General features: G+C 39.9%; 1 protein-coding gene across 1 annotated transcript in view; it reads left to right on the plus strand.

Annotated features, from left to right (window-relative positions):
• BMPR2 (bone morphogenetic protein receptor type 2) overlaps nucleotides 1-20,277 on the plus strand; it is a 100,843-nt gene extending 80,566 nt beyond the window's left edge. The window contains exons 6-13 of the mRNA XM_054277650.1: nucleotides 1,658-1,888; nucleotides 4,782-4,896; nucleotides 6,462-6,622; nucleotides 7,772-7,919; nucleotides 8,874-9,010; nucleotides 12,532-12,704; nucleotides 13,781-15,042; nucleotides 16,735-20,277. Of these exons, the coding sequence (XP_054133625.1) occupies nucleotides 1,658-1,888; nucleotides 4,782-4,896; nucleotides 6,462-6,622; nucleotides 7,772-7,919; nucleotides 8,874-9,010; nucleotides 12,532-12,704; nucleotides 13,781-15,042; nucleotides 16,735-16,985 (2,478 nt within the window). The 3' untranslated portion in view covers nucleotides 16,986-20,277. The remainder of the gene's footprint in view (nucleotides 1-1,657; nucleotides 1,889-4,781; nucleotides 4,897-6,461; nucleotides 6,623-7,771; nucleotides 7,920-8,873; nucleotides 9,011-12,531; nucleotides 12,705-13,780; nucleotides 15,043-16,734) is intronic.
• The last annotated feature ends 467 nt before the right edge of the window (nucleotides 20,278-20,744 follow it).

Below are 20,744 nucleotides of genomic sequence, written 5' to 3' on the forward strand. Positions count from 1 at the left end.
TTAATACAGTGTCCTACTGTAGGAATTTAAAATTCTTTAGTAACACTCTTGGAAAATAGAATTTACTGCACATAGGGTGGTATATTTTAGTATATGGTGCATTTCTGTGAAGTCATTCTTCCCTGTGGGGCGCTATCCAGCTCCATGGCAACTAGAGGCCAACCAGAACTTTCTGCTCAGCTCGGTGTTAGAGATATCATCACAAAACTGCAAAATGTTATGCTTCCAGTTGGTATGCTTGATATAGCATATGGAATTTTTAAAACCTTTTAGCCAGGAAAAAATGAGTAGAACAACTGAGATGCAGAGTGGTGCTTTTCTTCTTTTTCCCAGTAGAAGCCCCACCTGGAGATGCAGACTGCAGACATGCAGTGTGAGTTCTCTAATGGTGACAGCACTGATCAGCAAAGAACTTTAGGTGTCTTCTGACACCAAAAAAGGACTTGAGGCAGAGTTTAGGAGAGTCTAACAATGGGTTTTGTAAAAGTGTGCAAAGCCCCAGATGGAAGCACTTGTACTGATAATGCAGTCTTGAAGAAAGCAGCGACTTTCTCCAAGTCTGAAACTTGGTAGAGAGAAAGGCTATGGCCTTTCTGACCCCTTGCCTGCAGTCACAGGGACAAATGTTTTAACCTGTGCTTGCCTTTGGACATCTCTGTGGGTAGACTACATTGCACATTCATACCTTGAGCTGACTTGCTGCTGTTTTGCAACACAGTGCTATCAAAGGACTGAGAAACAGAAAGTTTCTCAATTAAATGATGCTTTATTTTTGAAAACTTTCCTGTAAGACAATTTTATAATCTTTAGAAACATTACTTTTGTTATCCCTTCTGTTTTCTCTTCCTCCTCTATTTGTAAGTATTTAAAAAGTTTAAAAAATGGCTAATGAAATCCTTACAGTTTCATGTATGGGTCTTCCTGAAAATTATTTTACATAGGTGCTTAAATTCTTATGTAGTTGGAATTTTTTGAGCTTTAGAAATGAGGGCTCTTCCTGAAGGTGGCCCTGCATTTTGGCTTAGAGATCACTTCTTTGTTCTGCAGTTACTATGGAGATGTGAAAGGCCATTCTTGAAGACTGTCTAATATAGTGGGGGCTAGAATAAATATTCACAGGTAGTCAGGAATTAATTATTCCCTTCTTTTAAAATCTTTCCACCTCTTTTGGCATCTATTTTGCACTACAAATGCATATTTTGTCACTACTAACCTGAAAGGTACAGCTTACAAACTGCCCTAAACCTAAATTATTTCCCTTAAAGTCTGTGATTTCTGGAGTGAAATGAAATTGATCACATAAAAGCTATAAATCTTTAGTAGGCAAAAGTTGTAAGAGAATTAGCAGCACTAAACAGATGTGTTTTATTGATTCTGTATATAAAAATACTGACTAGATTATTTATTATATATGTATGGATATTGAGATTATAAATCAGTTTAGTAAAGGCTACGTTGGCCTATGCTGAGGTTTCTAACTCCAAAATAGCCTCTATGAAAGCATTCTAATTCTGGTTTTCATTACAAAATACTCGTCATCTTCACTGTATTATAGTATAAGTCAGGATAAAAGTTGGCATACAATTCTTGTAGAGTGAAAACTCGGGTTTTGTCTTCACCTATTATTTTGTGAACAAATTATTTCTGTTTTTTGCAGCTGATTGGCCGGGGGCGGTACGGAGCAGTGTATAAAGGTTCCCTAGATGAACGCCCAGTTGCTGTGAAAGTCTTTTCTTTTGCCAATCGTCAGAACTTTGTCAATGAGAGGAACATTTACAGGATTCCACTGATGGAGCACGAGAACATCGCCCGCTTCATTGTGGGGGATGAGAGGTTCACTGCAGACGGCCGGATGGAATATTTATTGGTGATGGAATATTACCCCAATGTAAGTGCTTCAAGAAAATCAGTCGGGTTGGTTAAGAATCCTAAGAATAGCCACGTGAAAAGGAGGTACTTTAGGTTTTGGTGGTGCCTCTTGCACAGTAATGTAAAAATAATCCATATCAATGACAGTTTTAATGGATCTTATTGTGGGTTACTGTAATACCTTTTTAGACTTCCTGGTTAGTGCTACCAAATGTAGTCTTACAAATTCCTAGCTCTGGAGTACTTGGTCTTGGTTTTGGTTCAAGGTTTTTTTAGTCAATTTTGTCTTTATTCAATGACAGAATTTGAAAAGTTGTTTTTACTTAAAAGTAATCTAATAAATGTAAAACTTCTTAATATTAAGACATTATCTCTGTCTTATGGCATCGCTCAATAGCTGTAAATAGTGAGGTTTTTTACAGTGAAATGTAATAGATACAAGATCGTTGTCAAACTAGTTTATAGTACTATAAATCATAGTGACTTTTTATCCTGGTATCTTCTTTAAAGCTTTCTGTAGCATATACTGATGATGTAGGATGTGTCTTAAGAAGGCAGCCTTACTTTCCAGAACCTTCAAATCTCATCAGCTAACTGAAGGCTTGTATTTCTCAAATTCATGGATTAGGGAACTTCATGCTCTGTGTGTGTACACACATATACAGAAACAGAAACATTTAAAAATTACACAGTATAAATGTGAATAGCTTATCTGAAAAATCACAAAATGTATGTGGGGGATATTTATATGAAAATGCAAAAAATGGTGTCTCAGTTTATCTTGGGGGAGTTTTTTGCCTGTATATGGGAAAGAACCTTAGTTATTCAATTAAATAATTTTCTTTAACAAGCTTTTTAGTCTCAAGTAAGCAAACTTGTATTTCCTGCAGAGTGTGAAGGGAATGGCTGAAGCCTGATCTTTTGTGGAGGCAGTAGGACAACAGCTGCTTATTTGAATAGCAGAAAGGAGCAGGACAGTGCTACATAGCAGTAATGATGGCCTGTCTTAGGGTTTTTTAGGCTCTGTGCATATGCTTGTATTGCAAGTTAAGTGCACTCATGTAAATACATGCCTTAAACACAGGTATGTATTTACACATTTGTGCACTATATACAAACTTAAGGCAGCAAAGCACAAATATAAAAAGTGACTTAATTGAAACTTCTAAGTGAGAACACACTCCATCATGTCAGCTTGTAAGACAGGCATCTAAGAAGAGATTGCAGAAACTGGAAGTGACCATGAAAAAGGTCAGTTGTGCCCATACCAGATGGATAGTGGCAAAGCATGCGATTCTGACAAAACTGGCATGTTTTCATATAATAAAATGAAAGTTAAGTAAAATCAAGTGAGTATTCTGCTCCTAGGAGGCATGGCATAACTGTCTTCAGAAGTGATCTGGTTTTGCTATTTTCTTGAATGAAAGGATTTTCAGTTGAAATGTAATTTGATTGCAATTTGTGTCTTGTTGCTTATGTAAATAGGCTCTGTTAATGACCTGATTAAATGTACAGATGAAGCTTATGACTTCATATTATCAGATTCCTTCCCAATGTGGTATTAAGAACAGCAAGATTAGTCTAAAATCAATCCACTGTTGTTTGGAAGTCATTGGAAAAAGTGCGCAGCAGGTGTAATTAATGCACAGTGTGATCTGTATTTTAGTGAGCAGATGTTCTGTTGTATGTGGAGTTAACAGCAGAAAAGGAAGCCTGCTGTGGCAGCCCTGGTAGAAGGGAATTCCAGTGTTCAAACTGGAGCCATAAATCTGATTTCAATAAGGACTAACCCATACAAGATGTGCAGATGAAATATTCCCCATCCAAAACATCATTCTCCCTCATAATACTTTCCTTCCTGAAAATAAGAACACACAAGTCAGGGCATTTTTACACGGAAAATTGTTCTTGGTGTTACCTTGGTGAAAGCAAGACAGATAGGTTTGAGCCAGGTTGTGTTTTTATCCAAACATGCCCTCAGACCAAAGGAAATAGGCAAGTAAAAGGAATGCTATGTGCATTTATCAATCAGCATGCTGTTCTGATGGGACTCTGAGATGTAGCAGGTCGGTAAGGGAGTCAGTTGTAAAGCATGACGTGGTAGGAAATATGTAATAGCCACAGAATTATCACCCCAGTAGTCAGACACTCTTGTCTCTTCAGAACAACAGAAAAAGTGTTCTAAAACACAAATAGAATCTCTGATTGTTAAAAATATCACTTTTGATAAAAGTTAAAGTCAGAACGAATATCCCCAATTTAATGTGTAACTCATGACTGACAAGATAGTCTTAAATACAAATATATCTCCCTCTAAATCTTGACTAAAAGTCTTCCTGGTTATCATTTTAACTTCACTAAAAGCATAAAATCACAGACTTCAGCTGGCTTAAAAAACATCTAGTGGTGGGCAGGCTCTGCAGCAGAAACATCTTGAAGCTGGTTTAATACAGTGAATTTTTGCCAGTCACCTTATGACAACAGTCCTGTGGCCTCCATTAGAATTGGTTGAAATGTCAACCCACTAAGCCAAGAAAAAAAACAAAGCTTAAGTGATAATGGTCTAAAGCCCACATTTTAGAAACCCAGGCTGTTACGTCAGCAATTACCTTTATTCTGTTCTGCAACAAGACTTTTATAATTAATATCATTTTTTCTAGAGGCAGTCCCTGCTATTCTGTGATAAAATTCATATTTCACTTCAGAGAAATGAAATGGCAGCACTGGAATGAAACTTCAGTCAAATACTGTGTTTTAAAACATGTGGGTAAACCCAAAAGCAGTTACAGGTTTATACCTTTTAGAAGCAGTGGATAAAATTGAGTCTCCAAAAGATTTTGAGTTATTCTACTGGATAATGATTTTAATCTGTGGGGGTTTTTTGTTTTGTCTTTTTCTGGGGTTCTTTTCAGGGTTCTTTGTGCAAATATTTGAGTCTCCACACAAGTGACTGGGTCAGCTCCTGTCGTTTGGCTCACTCGATAACGCGGGGCTTGGCGTACCTGCACACGGAGCTGCCTCGAGGAGGTAAGGCCAGGAAGGGATGCAAAGATCTCAGTATATTCTTATTTCTGTCAGGTCATAGATTCCAGCCTTTCTTTTATCCTACTGTGAGTAGGAATTGATGAATGCAGATAGAGATTGCTCAGAACTTCTGCTCTGTTCCCTCCTTGGGAACCATGCTGTGGCTCTGTGGCCCTTGTGTGACAGCCCTGGCTCCGAGGTGGGAGAGGCAGGAGGAGGCAGAGCTGTGCATTGCTGCTGTATCATGGCAACAGATTACTGAAGAGCTGAAGCACTGCCTGCCTCTCTGGCAGAGGGTAAACAGATGAGGTGTTGTCTGTTTTTGCAGTTCAGAAATCACCAAAGCAGTTTTTAGTTTGTGTGTGAACCGTATGCTATCAAATTAAATATTCTAACCCCACTCTAGTTTTATTTATCATGTCTCTGGATTTTTGTTTGAGAGTTTGGGCCTAATCTTTGCTGTGTACAAACAATACTGCTGGATTTTCTGGTACTTTATTAGAGTACTAGCTGTGACAATGTATTGATTGGGATCTCTCTATGTCTGCATGCATGCTTCACCCAGTATTTCAGCAGCTGAAGTATCATAATTATAAAGTAGATATTCTGAGATCTATCAGTCTGCAGAATATGGCCTGGCACTGAAATGTTAGGGTTTTGGCAGTAAATAAAAGGCTGGTTTCATTATATCTCCATTGAGGTGCTAATGTTTGGATTAAGATTTCAACCTATATATCTCAAATGTTAAGCATGAGCACTAGCAAAGAATGACAACTAAAGATGCTATTAAAAGTGCTGAAAATACCCAAATCAGTATTCCTATGTGCCATTGAAGCTACAGCTATCATCTTAACTTCATCATTTTGAGATGTGCAGACAGGTGTGTCCATTAGCAACCAGAAAATGTGTAAGCTTTCCATCATAAAGGAGAGACAGCCACAGTCTGTGAATGCTAGGAGGGAACACATGGAGTAGAATAAATTCCACACTAAAACGAGTTCTGTACTGCTGGCTGCTTTACTAACAAAATAAATAAAAAATAGGAACAACTGAGATTATTCTTTGGAAAAGGTCAGATCCATTGCAAGATGAACATGTTCAGACTCTCTGGAATAATATTGTCTGCATACCTTCTGAATAAGTGCCAGTGATAATTCCAATTGTAATGTAAATAGTTGGTGCTGCATTTGACACAGGAGTGTGGAAGTGACAGAGAGTATTTGGAATGGCTGTTGGGGCTGTGGCAGCAGGTTTGTGTTTAACTGTACAATGTCTCCACTGCCAAAGTCGTGCTGAAATACCCCTTGGGAAGAAGAGTGTTGGTGAACATCAGAATTGTGTATGGCAGTAGCCTAATATATCGTATAGATACAGTGAAACTCTGGCTGCCAGTCAGTTTTCTCTAGGAAGCTTCCTCTGGAGCTCATTGTAAAGAAACAAAAACACTAGCCTTCTAAAAAATAAAGTGATTCTTTATTCATAATAGCTGAGCAGACGTAACGAGGTTCTCTCATTTTGCCAAGCAGTGGAATTGCTGAAATGGTAAAAGCACTTGTGTGTCCAAACAGAGCATTACAAACCTGCAATATCGCATCGTGACTTGAACAGCCGCAACGTGCTGGTGAAGAACGATGGCACGTGTGTCATCAGTGACTTTGGGCTCTCCATGAAGCTGACTGGGAACAGGCTGGTACGACCTGGTGAGGAAGACAATGCAGCCATTAGTGAGGTGAGTACAATGGTTGGATGAATGTTCAGCTGGTACAATTTCTGTAATGGGGAATGCAGTATGGGTGAGAAGGGGCTGAAGCCTCCCCAGGAAGAAACTGTGGAGGCTTCGCAGTTTCTGAGAAAACTATTCTCAAAATACTCATCACAAACCTGCCATTTTGAAAGGCGATAGATTGGCAGACTGAATTTTCTGTGTGAGATACGAGAAGACACAAGGTAAGTTTGGTTGCCATGTTCTCTGTGATTATGTGGTAGAAGTCCCTTTGGTTTTGTACTGCAAATGCTAACTGAAGACCAAACATTCTTTGGTGTTTTTTTTTAATTTTTGATTTTGGTGTTAATTTTTCTGAAATGGTGACATACCACATTTTGCATCTGCTGCTTGACATCTGATACAGGCTACTGAAATACAGTGAGACTGTTTTAAATAAAGAGTGCCTAATAGTTCAGTGTAGTTGTTATCTGTGCTTTTACAGAAAAACTTCATATGTCATTCAAAGAACATGCTACACGGTGCTAATCACTCTCCCCTAGAAAGCAATTGCTAAATTGAAAATACCTAGAGCAGAAGAGCTCCATCTAGATCTTTCCATACTGATAAAAGAAACAGGGAAACTGCTGGTTAAAATTCAGGGTTGTAGAATAGTCCTTTGACAAAATACTGTCCTACAAGTACTGATGAATAAGTGCTCTACTCTACCACATATCCAAGTGAAAATGAATAGGTATCTTCCAAGACTGTTCATAACCTTTGACTGTGGGAGTTGTAGGGTGGAACCTTCCTGACAGTCCAGGAATAGAGAACAAGTTTCTTATTCAGCAGGATCCTCTTCCTTATGATACATACCTTGGTGTTTAACAAAGCAACTTGGAAAAGTAAACACTTCAGCTATATCATATTTCATTTGAGAACATTAAGTAAGGGACAAAATAATTTTGTTTTGGTACATACAAAACAGTGGCAGAGTAGGGGAAAGGTTTTGTTATGACTAGACTGGTAAGAATCTAAAAAACTGGGGACATTGATTAGGAACAAGCTGTGTTTTCCTTAACTGTAGAGAGTACCAAGCAGAAAAGGGCACAAAAAAAGTTAATTGAATTTGGAAATTCCTTCCTGATGTGAAGCTCTGATGTGATGTTTGCCCAGGTCGGTACGATCCGCTACATGGCCCCAGAAGTGCTTGAAGGAGCAGTGAACTTGAGGGACTGTGAATCTGCCTTGAAACAAGTAGATATGTATGCTCTGGGCCTGATCTACTGGGAGATATTCATGAGATGTACAGACCTCTTCCCAGGTAAGGAAAAGAACTGCAGAAAACCGTAACAGTAGGAAGTGGCACCAGCACCCAAAGCTGCTCCTGAGCCCGAGCTTTTGAAAGTGGAGAAGGGAAGCCGTTCCCTCAGCTGCTTCTGCCATTGAGTCGGTGCCATCTAGTGTTCGAGGTGGTGCTTGTCAGGACATCTGGGGGCGAGGTGTGGCTCCTGCCCAAAGGCTCGGTAGGACCTGATCAGGCGGTTCGCAGGCCTCATGCTAGGTGCCTTTTGAGCATTATTATTGTTGTTAGTATTACTGTCCAGAGTTTAAAAACACTGAGTGTTAGACTGATGGCAAAGGCTGTGTTTCCAGTTCTGAGAACTGATAGACGTGCTTGAAGTGTCTTTCAGACTTTTCACCATGAAAACATGCTATGACTTAATGTAGCCTTTAGTCAGTTGTACTTTTGTTTAGGATAGGACATGGAAAATTTAGGGAAATCCTCCCTACCTGTAACATAAACAAAAAGGAAGTGGACATAAAATTTGCACATGAGATTGGTGCCACATGCACCATCTTCTGCCCAAGCTCCAGCATATAGAATGGATCTGAAATGCAGCATACTCTCTGCAGTCAAACAGCTGTTCTTGGTGTGCAGAGGGTTGTAATCCTGCTGGGCTTCCTCCCAAATGAAGTACATGGAGATCATCAGTCAGTGGCATTTCACAGAAAGTTGGTGTCATCTCCAGGCTCCAAGACATTCCAAATGTGCCACTGAACCAGCACAGTCTGAAGATGCTATCCTTTGAAAGGTTGCTGAACAGCACTTAATTCATTTGCAGTTAATTCAGCTTTTTTTGGAAGTTAGACTTTGGGGAAAGTGGGGAACATCTCGATAGACAGCAACTTTGATAATGCCTTTCATCAACTGAAAGTCTTTGCTCTGCCTTTTAATCTGTGATTGATTTTTTTCCTTTCTTTCTTTTGCTAACAGGGGAATCTGTGCCAGAGTACCAGATGGCTTTCCAGACTGAAGTCGGAAACCATCCCACTTTTGAAGATATGCAAGTCTTGGTGTCTAGAGAGAAGCAAAGACCAAAATTCCCTGAAGCATGGAAGGAGAACAGCCTGGTGAGGGAGAATATTTTCAAAGAAACAGTGATTTAACCAGCTTTAGGGTGTACTCATTTCTTAAAAGCAATTCTTAAGGTTTTTTCCTCTTTGTTAGTATTTAAAGATTGAGAGCTGTTTCTGCATGAACTTCTCAAATACTGAATTCAGTTTTTAAAAGTTATTGACATGAAAGACAGATTTCTTTCAAGGAAAAATACTATTATTGTTGTTGTTGCATGCTGCAGTGTGATTATCAAAGATAACCTGTTACATTAATTTCAGACATTGTCTGTAGTATTGGGCATGAAGTGCCCATGTGTTCTCTGTGTGCTGAATGAGAAACACAAAGCCATTTTTTGTCTTTTGACATCTTATAAACTAATAAAACTGAACTAGGATACCAACTAAAATAGCTGACAAAAACATCAGTATACTCTTCCAAAACTAAAATTGGTAAACATTGTAATAAACTTTTTTGAACTTGTATAGACCTCAAGATTTGCAGAGACTAAAGCTTCTAGAAATAATTTCATTTTAACTACATAAAAGATTTTATATGGCTTCATTTGATCTGCAGTTTTTTTTCAAGACTATCAACATTATAACATTGCTTGTTGTTTTGAGTGAGTGTAGCTATGGCTTAGAACCTTGCTGCTGTGCGCCAACAAGTTAGAGCAAGTCAGCTGAACTCTGGTGACAGTCTGTGCTTGCTTTCATCTGCAGCAAAGCTCAGGCAATGTGAATCCCCTTGCTTTGGAGGGGACTGTTTGTCTTTTATTACAAGCGAAGTGCAGTGCAAACAGGGACTGGGTTCCACCTGATACAAGGTAACACAGCTGAATTGCAAGTGTGAAACTGCCGTGTTTGGCTGTTATTTAGAAGGATACTTCTTGTTTTTCCCATTTTGAATGATGCCCATCAATCTTCAGAGGCTTGGTGGTTGATAAGTTTGTAGCTGCTGTGCAGACCAGGAGGAGCCCAAGGCCTCGCCTGGTGTGAATAGGTGGGGGCCTGCTTTCAGAGGAGCATAGCCTGCAGAGGTACACTGCAGTAAAACATGCTGTAACCCAGCTGAGAGCTTCCAAGAGAGGTGCTTTTATTGCACACTTTGGCCACCCAGTCTCAGGGGCAAAGGGGGAAGAGGAAAAAAGAGAAATCAGTGCCCAAACTATATAGGAAATCAAACAACAGCTGTTTTAACTATAGCCATGTTGGCAGATGTGGTGTTGGAAGAACCAAGCTTGACAGCTGTTTCTGAAACAGTTCAAGGTTTGTTTTGTTTTGCAGACTGCCATTTTAAATGTTCATTATGTTCTACCAAGCTGATAGGCTCCAGCATTATTAGATGATCCCCATATTTAAAATGCCTAGCACATTCTTTGTGGTGTTACTAATTTTTTTTCTGTATAATCAAAATGGTGGTAACTCCAGCTCTAAGAATTTATCTACACCATTGCTTTAAGAGAAAAGAATAATAATCACAGGGGTCAAACAACTTCTTCCACCCTATGCCAGTTTAGGATAATATCTGAATGAGCACTCTAGGGCGCAGATAGTGTAGAAAATTAAGCTCCAGATAACCTCACTCTGGACCCGCATCCTAACCTCCTGTATCTAATACATGAGATAAAAGACTTTATTCCATTATTTAAAGCTCTGCTGTTATGTTGGGTTGTAATACCATCATGCAAATTCATCTTTGAAGCAAATGCATTTGTCCTTTTCATTTGAGAAATACAAATAAAAAGTAATGCTTTCTTTTTTAATCCCATAATTATCAAAAGATTTGGAATCCTCATTTGTGATTACCTATGCAGTCTTAGTGTGCTTCTGGAAGCATCTATGTTGTTACAGACCTTGATTAGCAGTGTTGTTTTTCATAGTATAAAGCAAGAACCTGAGCAGAGGATGGACATGAAATAATTCAAAGGCTTTAAGCTGTGTTGAGATATTACTATATTCTTGTCTCACGTGCCAGAGTGGGGCCGCACTTGGCTTCAGAGGTCAGCACTGAAGGATATTAGCAGAATAATAGAATAATGCAAATTTCTGGTCCCTTCTGTCTTTTTGATGAGTGCTGGTACTTGTAAATAGTTCATTTTAGCATAGTTGTCTTTCAACCTGAAATTAATAGCAAACACATAATTGTGGTGTGATGCTGAAGAACTCCAGTGTACTGTCTGTACAGTCACTACTGTGTCCTTTAGTGATCCTTAACACATCAAAAGGAAAGGATCTGCTGCAGGACAGACAGTATTCAATTAAACACTGGTTGAAAAGTCTTGCAAAGAGGAAAGGCAGGAGATTAGGATATCCACTGATTTAGTCTGAATGGTGACAAAATCAAGTCCTAAAAGCTGAATGAAGGCATTTTATTGTGGGAGAGAAAATGGATCCAGTACCCTGACTCATGTCCCTCAGCTGAGGGGAGAGTATTGGCTTGTCCCCTGTGTGATCTGCTGTGGGAAGGGAGGTGAAAGGTTTGCTTGTGGGGGAACTTGTCCCCACCTGTGCAGCCAGAGCTGCATCACCAAGCAGCAGCGCTTGCCAGATGCAAGCCATGCCAGGAGCTCGCTCCGTGGGCGAGGAGCTCTTGGCTCGTGCTCAGAGCTGGTCCTGGCTTCCACTGCCAGCAGGGCACAAGGCAGCTCTGGCACACAGACAGCCAGCAGGACTCACTGAATGCCTCAGTGCCCAGCTGGGACTCTGCACAGTCCTCAGGGCTGGGGAGGTTAAAGCTGGGCTGTAGATGGGAGCTGTGCTGGCAGACCAAATCCTTTCTGTGGCCATGGGCTGGCAGCAGGGGCCCAGAAATGTCTGCCTGGCTTTTGTCCTCCAGATAGAGGGCAAACAGGAGTGTTCAGTGCTCATCATTTCAGTTGTTTCCTCTCCAGTTCCCTGAGCATATGGCAGCACGTTTTGGAGGTCCTGAGCTCTAATCCTGACTGTACAGCTCATCCCACAGTGTGATGCCAGGAACACGTGTGTGTTTCTGTTTCTCCACCTGTAAAACAAGTGCAACAAAAATCTCCTCCCATGGGGCAGACAAATTCATTGATACTTACGAGACATTTGGATGTCACTGTGGTAAACAGGAAGACAAGGATGATGAAGAGAGCACAGCTGTTATTTGCATACAGTGCAGGGGAGCAAAGCAGTGACCATTAGCAGAACTGTGAGAATAACCATGGCAGCATTTCCAATATCAGCAGTCCTTAGTACACAGCTCTTATAAGGCAAGGAGAGTGAGCAGAGCATGCATCCATCAGAGGGCTTGGCTGAAGGCTGTATGGACATTGGTGAATGTAGCTTTTGCTAAGTGTCTTCCCAGTTGATGTGTGTATGTGAGGTGTGTTAATATTAAATTGCACATTGCTAGTATTAGGTTTAATTTGCTGTGAATAAAATTGTGTATCTTCTGTTTCTCTCTTTCACCAGCTTGTGACTGTTTTCAGGCATGTAGAATGCTGCCATAAAACAGTAAATTAGAAGTACAGTATGAAGGTAAAATAACTTAAAGGGGTTTTATCTCCTGGCAGGCTGTGAGGTCACTTAAAGAGACTATTGAAGACTGTTGGGATCAAGATGCAGAAGCTCGACTAACAGCACAGTGTGCTGAGGAGAGAATGGCAGAGCTCATGATGATTTGGGAGAGAAATAAATCAGTTAGTCCAACAGTCAATCCTATGTCAACTGCCATGCAAAATGAGAGGTAAGTGGAGAGCACATTTGGGTTTAGACAGCAGGGAATGCCCAATGCAGCGCTTGGCTCACTCCAGGGCAGAAGCTACAGCTTGCTGCACCCATTCAGTGGTGTGTGTTACATGACCTGGTCTGCATATGGGTATTGCATGGCAAAATCCCAATTGCTTGTGTTCTTAAGATCTCCTGTGTGTCCCCAGAATTCAGGCACCTTTTATGTATACAACTGTATTTCTCACAGAGGGGCCTTTTAAACTGAGCTTAGGCAAACTGTCCCAGCAGGCTTGCCATGATGGGAAGTGACAAAGTGAATTGTCGTTAAGTACACGGGCTAAATGATGCATCAAACTTCTGTTTAAAGTGTTCTGCTAAAAACTGTGAATTTGCAGTCAGTGTGAGTTCAGGAAATTACCAAGTCTCAAACCTGTAGTTTTTCAGTTTACAAAGTGCAGGGCCATTGTTTAAGTCATTGTTGTTCTGACCTCAGCAAGAGAAGTGCTGCATGTTCTCTCCTTATATATGATCCAGAGGGAGTGAGAATTTGCAGAACTGACTTTAGTGCTTAATAGTATACTCTAGAAATCCAGATTTGAGAGAAGAATAATGTTGTTGTATATGACACTGTTCATTGTCATGAAAAAAATATTATGTTCAAATCATAAAATACTTAAATTGTTAAAATAGTAGCATTTTCATGGGTTAGGACCTTGTGACATTTCCCAGAATCACTTTGTTGATTTAGTCTCTTGGGTTTTTGTTGACCTTCTTCACCATCACTTCTCTGCATCTAGAGCAGAACCTTAGCAGTTGTTTGCCAACTGGACAAACAGTGTATTGGACAAATAGAACATTATTTTTCTGCTAGGAAGTAATATCCATAATGAAATTTTGCCCTAGTAAAACAAATTTTTTTATTCCCAGCCCTTTTCAAGGAAGTTGCTGAAATACCTTAGTTTGTACTGTATCTATCCTTAGTTTGTGCATGAAAATAAACAGAAAGACACTCAGCTCTCTTAAATGAGAGGCGTTATAGTATGAGGTGATTTTTACATATATGATCTTAATACCTCTTATTTTTTTTTAAAGGAATCTGTCGCATCACAGACGTGTATCAAAGATAAGGCCATATCCAGATTATTCTTCCTCTTCCTACATTGAAGATTCAATCCACCACACTGACAGCATAGTAAAGAACATTTCTTCTGAACATTCAATGTCCACTACACCATTGACTTCAGGGGAAAAGAATAGAAATTCCATTAACTACGAGCGGCAGCAAGCACAAGCTCGCATCCCCAGTCCCGAGACAAGTGTCACCACTTTATCCACCACCAATACAGCTGGCCTCACTCCCAGCACCGGCATGACCACCATCTCCGAAATGCCTTACTCGGATGAAACAAACTTACACACTACAAATGTCATGCAGCCGGGTGGGCCCACCCCTGTTTGTCTGCAGCTAACAGAGGAGGACTTGGAGACAAATAAATTGGATCCAAAAGAAGTGGATAAGAACCTGAAAGAAAGCTCTGATGAGAATCTGATGGAACATTCACTTAAGCAGTTTAGTGGGCCAGATCCGCTGAGCAGCACTAGTTCCAGCTTGCTTTACCCACTGATAAAACTTGCAGTAGAGGTGACAGGGCAGCAGGACTTCACACAAGCTACCAACGGTCAGGCGTGTTTGATCCCGGATGTCCCAGCTGCTCAGGTCTATCCTCTACCCAAGCAGCAGAACCTACCGAAGAGGCCTACTAGCCTCCCTCTAAACACCAAAAATTCAACCAAGGAGCCACGGTTAAAATTCGGTGGCAAGCACAAATCAAACTTGAAGCAGGTGGAAACGGGCGTAGCCAAGATGAACACTATCAATGCTGCAGAGCCCCACGTGGTGACGGTGACCATGAACGGAGTGGCCGGCAGGAGCCACGGCATGAACTCTCACACTGGCACAGCCCAGTACGCCAACGGCACGGTGCCCTCTGGCCAGAGCAGCGGCTCGGTGGCGCAGAGGGCCCAGGAAATGCTTCAGAACCAGTTCAGTGGCGAGGACAGTCGGCTGAATATCAACTCCAGTCCCGACGAGCACGAGCCCTTGCTGAGGCGGGAGCAGCAGGTCGGCCACGATGAAGGTGTCCTGGACCGCCTGGTGGACAGGAGGGAGCGGCCGCTGGACAACGGGCGAACGAACGCCAACAACAACAACAGTAATCCCTGTCCAGACACTGCTGCGGCCAGCATCCAGAGTGTAGTGAGAAATCCTGGGCAGACCCAGAGCAGAAGAGCACAGAGGCCTAATTCGCTGGATCTGTCAGCCACAAGTAGTTTGGATAGCAGTAGTATGCAGTGTAAGTGCCTGCAGGGCTGAATGGTTTCCCTGACACCTCTCTACCTAATAACTGCATATATCTGCTCAGAAATTATTTCTGTCTCCCGTTTCTCCTCAAAGCATACTCATTAAATCTCATATAAATGTAATTTCCCTCAGCACAACTTCTGTCTTTTTGATACAGTCCTGTCTCCATCATTTCCAGTATATTAGATCACTATCATCCTTCTACATGCACAGAATAAATCTGTCTCTTTCTAACCCATCCACTCTGTCTCTAGGTTAACTTTCATTATTCCTTGCAAGGCTTCTACCTTTGGTAGCTGCAAAGCATATTGGAAAAGTGTCCTTTTTTTCTGCAGGGGCACTTTAAACCTTTTTTTTCTTACTTTTCCTCATTCTTTCAAGTGTAGCTGTCTCTAAGATGCATTGATTAAAATAATTTATTATAGTAACTACTTATATGCTTAATGATTTTAAAGCAACTGATTGTACTGCATTAGCCCGGCCTAAGTGGACAGTCAGGCATTTTCTATTTTGCTGTCCTAGCTCCAACAATTAGAGAAATTCTTCATCAGTTTGCCATGTACATAAATATTAATCCATGTAATTAGAGAAGGAATTGATTTTAATAGTTTATTTCAGAAAAACTTCCTTGAGAGTTTTATGGCCAGAGGTCTAAGAGGTTACAATGGGGTTCTCCTTTTTACAGTAAGAATGTAATCATGTAGTTATAGTTAAATTAGGTACATCCTCTGGATTTGAGCCTGTTTGAGCTATTGGAAAGATCTCGTGGTGTGCATTTTAAAGAAAATATATTTCCAGAAGTCACTGTAGTCTTGAAAGGTGCTTGCAAATCTCATGAGTGTGTTTAGGAAGATGCTGTGATACTAGTGAAGTAAACTGGATGCCAGGCATCTTTGGAAGTAAAAGGTTTAAAACCAAACAAGAACATATCTTTCAAGAGATATAATTGAATATTTAGCGATGGAATGTTTAAGCCTTCCTTTTAAGTAGGAGACCTTCATTTTTGTCTTAACATGTTGATGTGAGTTGAAATCTTACCAAGATAAAGAAAAAATATTATTGCAGTGACTTTCTTTAATTGAAGTTTAAGTTACAAGAAGGGGTTGTGTAAAGTTTTTTTAACAATCAGATTTTGACTGCTGAAGTTTTATCACTGTTAAAGTTGGTTCTGCCAGTTTTACAACCCAGCACTCCAAATCCTGACTTAATGTCTTAACAGAGAATGGACTATTTTATTTTCAGGTGAAATGCTTTGCCAGGTGGAGTAGGATTAGGGGACCTAACATTGCACTATTTAAGTGTTAGCCTTTGCTGTCCTGTAGTAGCAATGTTCTTTTGTACCTCCCATTGCAGGTTATATAAGATACTATGATTGCAAAAGCCCCTCAAATGTCAAATGCTGATTCTCCTGTTTGATGCCCATGTGCACTCCAGGTAACACAAATTACTTCAGTGAAGTAATTTCTGACAGAGAACAGAATCTAAGCCCTTGTTTTAGTGGCAGCTGTTGTAGTTGATACACCTGTCATGCCTCTGCCCCACAGTTGCTTCTGTGTTTGTAGATTTTGTTCTTTTGTTTCTGTTTCACATAAGTAACAACCCTGGACTCCAGTCTAATCTCGCCTTTCTCATAATGCTATTTTCTGTTCTGTTTTCTTGTTTTGGTTTGGTTTTTTCCCTTCAGTAGGTGACTCCTCACAGGATGGCAAATCAGGCTCAGGAGAGAAGATCAAGAAACGTGTGAAAACCCCGTACTCGCTCAAGCGGTGGCGTCCATCCACGTGGGTCATCTCCACGGAGCCGCTGCACTGCGAGGTCAACAACAACGGCGGCGAGCAGGCAGTGCCCCCCAAATCCAGCACTGCTGTGTACCTTGCAGAGGGGGGCACTGCCACCACCATGGTCTCCAAGGACGCAGGGGTGAACTGCCTGTGAAGCGCTTCAAAAGCCCACCTTTGTTTTGCGTTATTTGAAACAAACGTGCAGAAGACATTTTAAAAAACTGCTTTCTCCTCCTGTCAGCAACCCCTACCAAGGACTCGCTTTAAATAGATTTCAGCTATGCAGAAAATTTTTAGCTTATGCTTCCATATTTTTTATTTTGTTTTATTTTTTGAACGTTTTTGCACTTTTATTTAGTATCGCTAAAGTTAAGTCTGTCTGTTTTGACCACGGAATATATATATGTGTATCAAAGATGTGGTCTCAAAATATTTTTTTAAAAAAAAGTAACAAAAAAAAGTATTGCTGATAATCAGTTTGGACCAGTTTCTTAAGGTCACTAAGAACATAAGCAGACTATAAGACAGGTTTGACTGCAGTGGTGTCTTGTAACCATGTTTTGATTTCTGTGCACAAGCTAGTCTGTATATTTCTATGTTACAAAGTGTATTCTCTTTTGAACCCCTTATTTTCCTTGTGTCATGTTGAAATGTGCAATAGTCTATAGTTCATAGTAGGCTTTATTGAAAAGTGTGTTTCTAAAACTGCCACATGTTCCCATTTTTGTATTTGTTAATTTTTCCTTGACAGTTGAGCAGTCAGCCGGTCATGACAGTGAACTTTGCACATTGTAGCCAGCTTGAAGCAGCTGCCATTATCACATTGTGCTCAGAGGTGACAATGCATGAATTTTCCCCAACTTGAAAGGGCTTTAAAAAAGGAACAAAAAAAAAAAAAAACCAATCTGAGCTCTGTACCTTTCTTTTGATCCTCCCTAATCAAAATGTGTTTCCTTTATAGTAGTAGATGCCAGCCTGTGAAGCTAAGTAACAAAATGTTGAACAAATGTAAGGAGACAGTGTCAGCCATTTTTCCATTTTATTTTGTGTGGAGTTTCACCCCCTGTATTTATGTAAAACCTTATTTAGATCACTAATGATGTACATTGAAAAATACATTTTATTCAGAAATATTAGTAATTGTCATACTTTAAAAGCTTGAGTGAAGATAGGTTGTGAACGTATTTTGTTTACACAGAGAAAAAAACCATCGATCTTACTTGGCACAAAACAGTTTGGTGATGAGTCACAAGTCTTTCCTGATTTACCTCCTTACAGACAGGAAGGAGTAAAAATGAGCCTGATTCCTTATGCAGGTAGGTGCATCCTAATTGATTGTTGTTGCCAAGTTGAGTTGAAACTCGTCCTCCCTCCAGAGTTCTTAGAGGCCCTCATTCATCTTGTTAAGGTTTATTGCATGCTTTTAAAAGTCATGGGTGTTTGTGGGGGAGGGTTGGGGATTTTTTTTCCCCTCTGCTTAGTCCCTTCTTTCAGTTGATATGCACATTGATTTTAGCTGTCAGTGAATGTGAATGTAATATGTATTGAGATAAATAGCTTATTCACTATCTCAAGTAAACCCTTCCTTTTTTTGGAATGATTGGTTTTACTGTCCACTGAAAGAAAATAATTTTCTTATTAGTTAGAACCTCCTTCCACCTAAGAAACAGCCTTCCACCTGAGAATTCTTTCCAATTGAAAACCCTTCAGTAAAAACTATTTGGAAATAAAAAGATGTATCACATCAGTCTTTGGTAACAAGCAAAGATTTATCACTTCATCTGAAAACTGGTGATGTTCAAAGAAAGAAAATCAATTCAGTCAGCCTGCCAGACTCCTGTGGCAGGATACTGGCAGCAAACAATTGCCTCCCCCAGCCTGTCTCCTTTCAGCTGACTGAAGCAGATGCTCTCTGCTTTTAAGCTCATTTGTTTCCTTGCCATTTTACCATTTTTTCCCCCTGAGGTAAACTTTGCCAACCCTGTTCTTCTCTATCTGCTGATACAGCTAATCTAATACATGCCTTGCTTACATCTGATTGATTCTTGCTGTTGCCGAAAATTCCTTGCTTGTTCTTGATTGCTATGATTTTCTCTTGTAACACTTCTTTACATTTCTTAGATTCTCCTAGATATCTCCAAGAGATAGCACTATAAATGCAGACTTTGAGTAAGTGTAGTTGTAGAAGTACAAGCCACAAGGCACATTTTGAGCTCCCTATGTTCTTTAAGCACCAGTTCAAATAGTACCTCTCGTCTCTGAGGCATAATTATGCTTTCCCCCTGTATAATGCACTTATATCACCCCTTTTTAAAAACACAGCCTTCTTCTAGTTTGACTTTTAATTCACTCTCTGGCTTCCCATCTGCTGCAGTCTCACGTCCCAGATGTTGAAAACCTGCCAGTTGCCCAGCTGGGTTTCAAGACCTGAATCAGAATTTCTGGCATTCTATTCATATTGCTCACTGGGTTCTCTTCTCCTCTGGCCTCCTGTGAGTCTCCATTTGGGGTGCTTGGTGGTGTTTTTTGGGGAGCACTGATCGTGGTCTTGAGGATTCTTCACTCCTATCCCAATGACTTTTCTTTGCCTTGCATGTATCATCCATCAGCATTTCAGAATGTGGGCTGAAAACAATATTTAGGACTCTTACTAAATCAGACTGTTCTGGGGAGAGAAAAATTACTTCTCTGACTGCTGCTTCCTTCTGCTGAGACAGAATTGCACCAGTCTTTTAGCCTTTCTTTGCAGGCCATGCCTTTGTAAGAAATCCAACTTTTTTGTGATCAATGCAATCAAAATAACTTTAATACCAGATCAAGATGTTGTTCTGCAGATTTCCTTCAACATTCGTAAACAATACTTTTTTTCTTTCCTTTGTCTATTTCTGTTACTTGCTGGAGGGTGTTTGGAATAAATTATAATTAGTAGCAAGATTGGCTGTGCAATCTACCATGGATAAATGTAATTTGTAAAATGATAGAAAAATGTACTTTATCAGGAAATGTAGATTAAACAGATAAAATCTGTTCTTTTTTGAAAGGTCAGTCAAAGCAAACTCTAAAGTAGGTCCCAAAATACTGTAATTCTGCACAGCTAGATTAAATCAGGTTAGAAGTTTGGGTTTAATGTTTAATTTAGTAATGCCATTTTTTTCCTCACACCACATAATCCAGTGTCCATAGAATACTATCTCTGTAAGTTAAATGAAATTGAATTTTCCTGCTGCAGGGAATCGTCCTTAACCAAACAAAATACATGTAAGAGAAAGAATTCTACAAATCAAACATGGGGATGGTTGTTATTGTACAATAAACAAGGAAACCAAATGTGATTCATTTCCTTGTGAGTTATGATTTTGCTTATTTGATTTTCAAAAAAAGGAAAATTATGAAAGTTGATAATTTTCCATCAATTTCTCATGTATATTGCAGGCAAGATAAATACAGCGAAATTAAAATAGAATGGTAGTGTAAATACCTATTAATTGTGCCACTGTCAAATAGGCAATAGTAGAATATTTGTTATGTAATTTATAATGGAGAATTCAAGTAAAATGATAGAGCAAACAGTTTTGATGTTTGTCTGTATAAGACAAAATCCAACATCTTGCTGGGTATAGAAAATGGTTTACTAGCAGAAGGCAGGAGAGTTGTTTAGGTTAATGCATTGTCTCTTGTTCTGTGTCCTGTAATAGAGATACCAACGTAACATGGTTTTTAAACTGTGAATTCTAGCCCTTTGAACAGACATGCTTGTTGGTATTTGTATTTCTCAGATTGTAATTGGTATTTACAGGTCAGATTATCTGCAACATTTCCCTGAATTTGCTTATAGTGCTTTACAGCTTGATATACTAGCCAGTTAGTGTTACCAAGGCCTTTCTTGAAACTCCAAGATGCACTTACACTGCAC

Source organism: Melozone crissalis, unplaced genomic scaffold (assembly GCF_028551555.1).
Source record: "Melozone crissalis strain CALT ecotype California unplaced genomic scaffold, PUWL_Pcris_2 ptg000023l_1, whole genome shotgun sequence".
Taxonomy (NCBI): domain Eukaryota; kingdom Metazoa; phylum Chordata; class Aves; order Passeriformes; family Passerellidae; genus Melozone; species Melozone crissalis.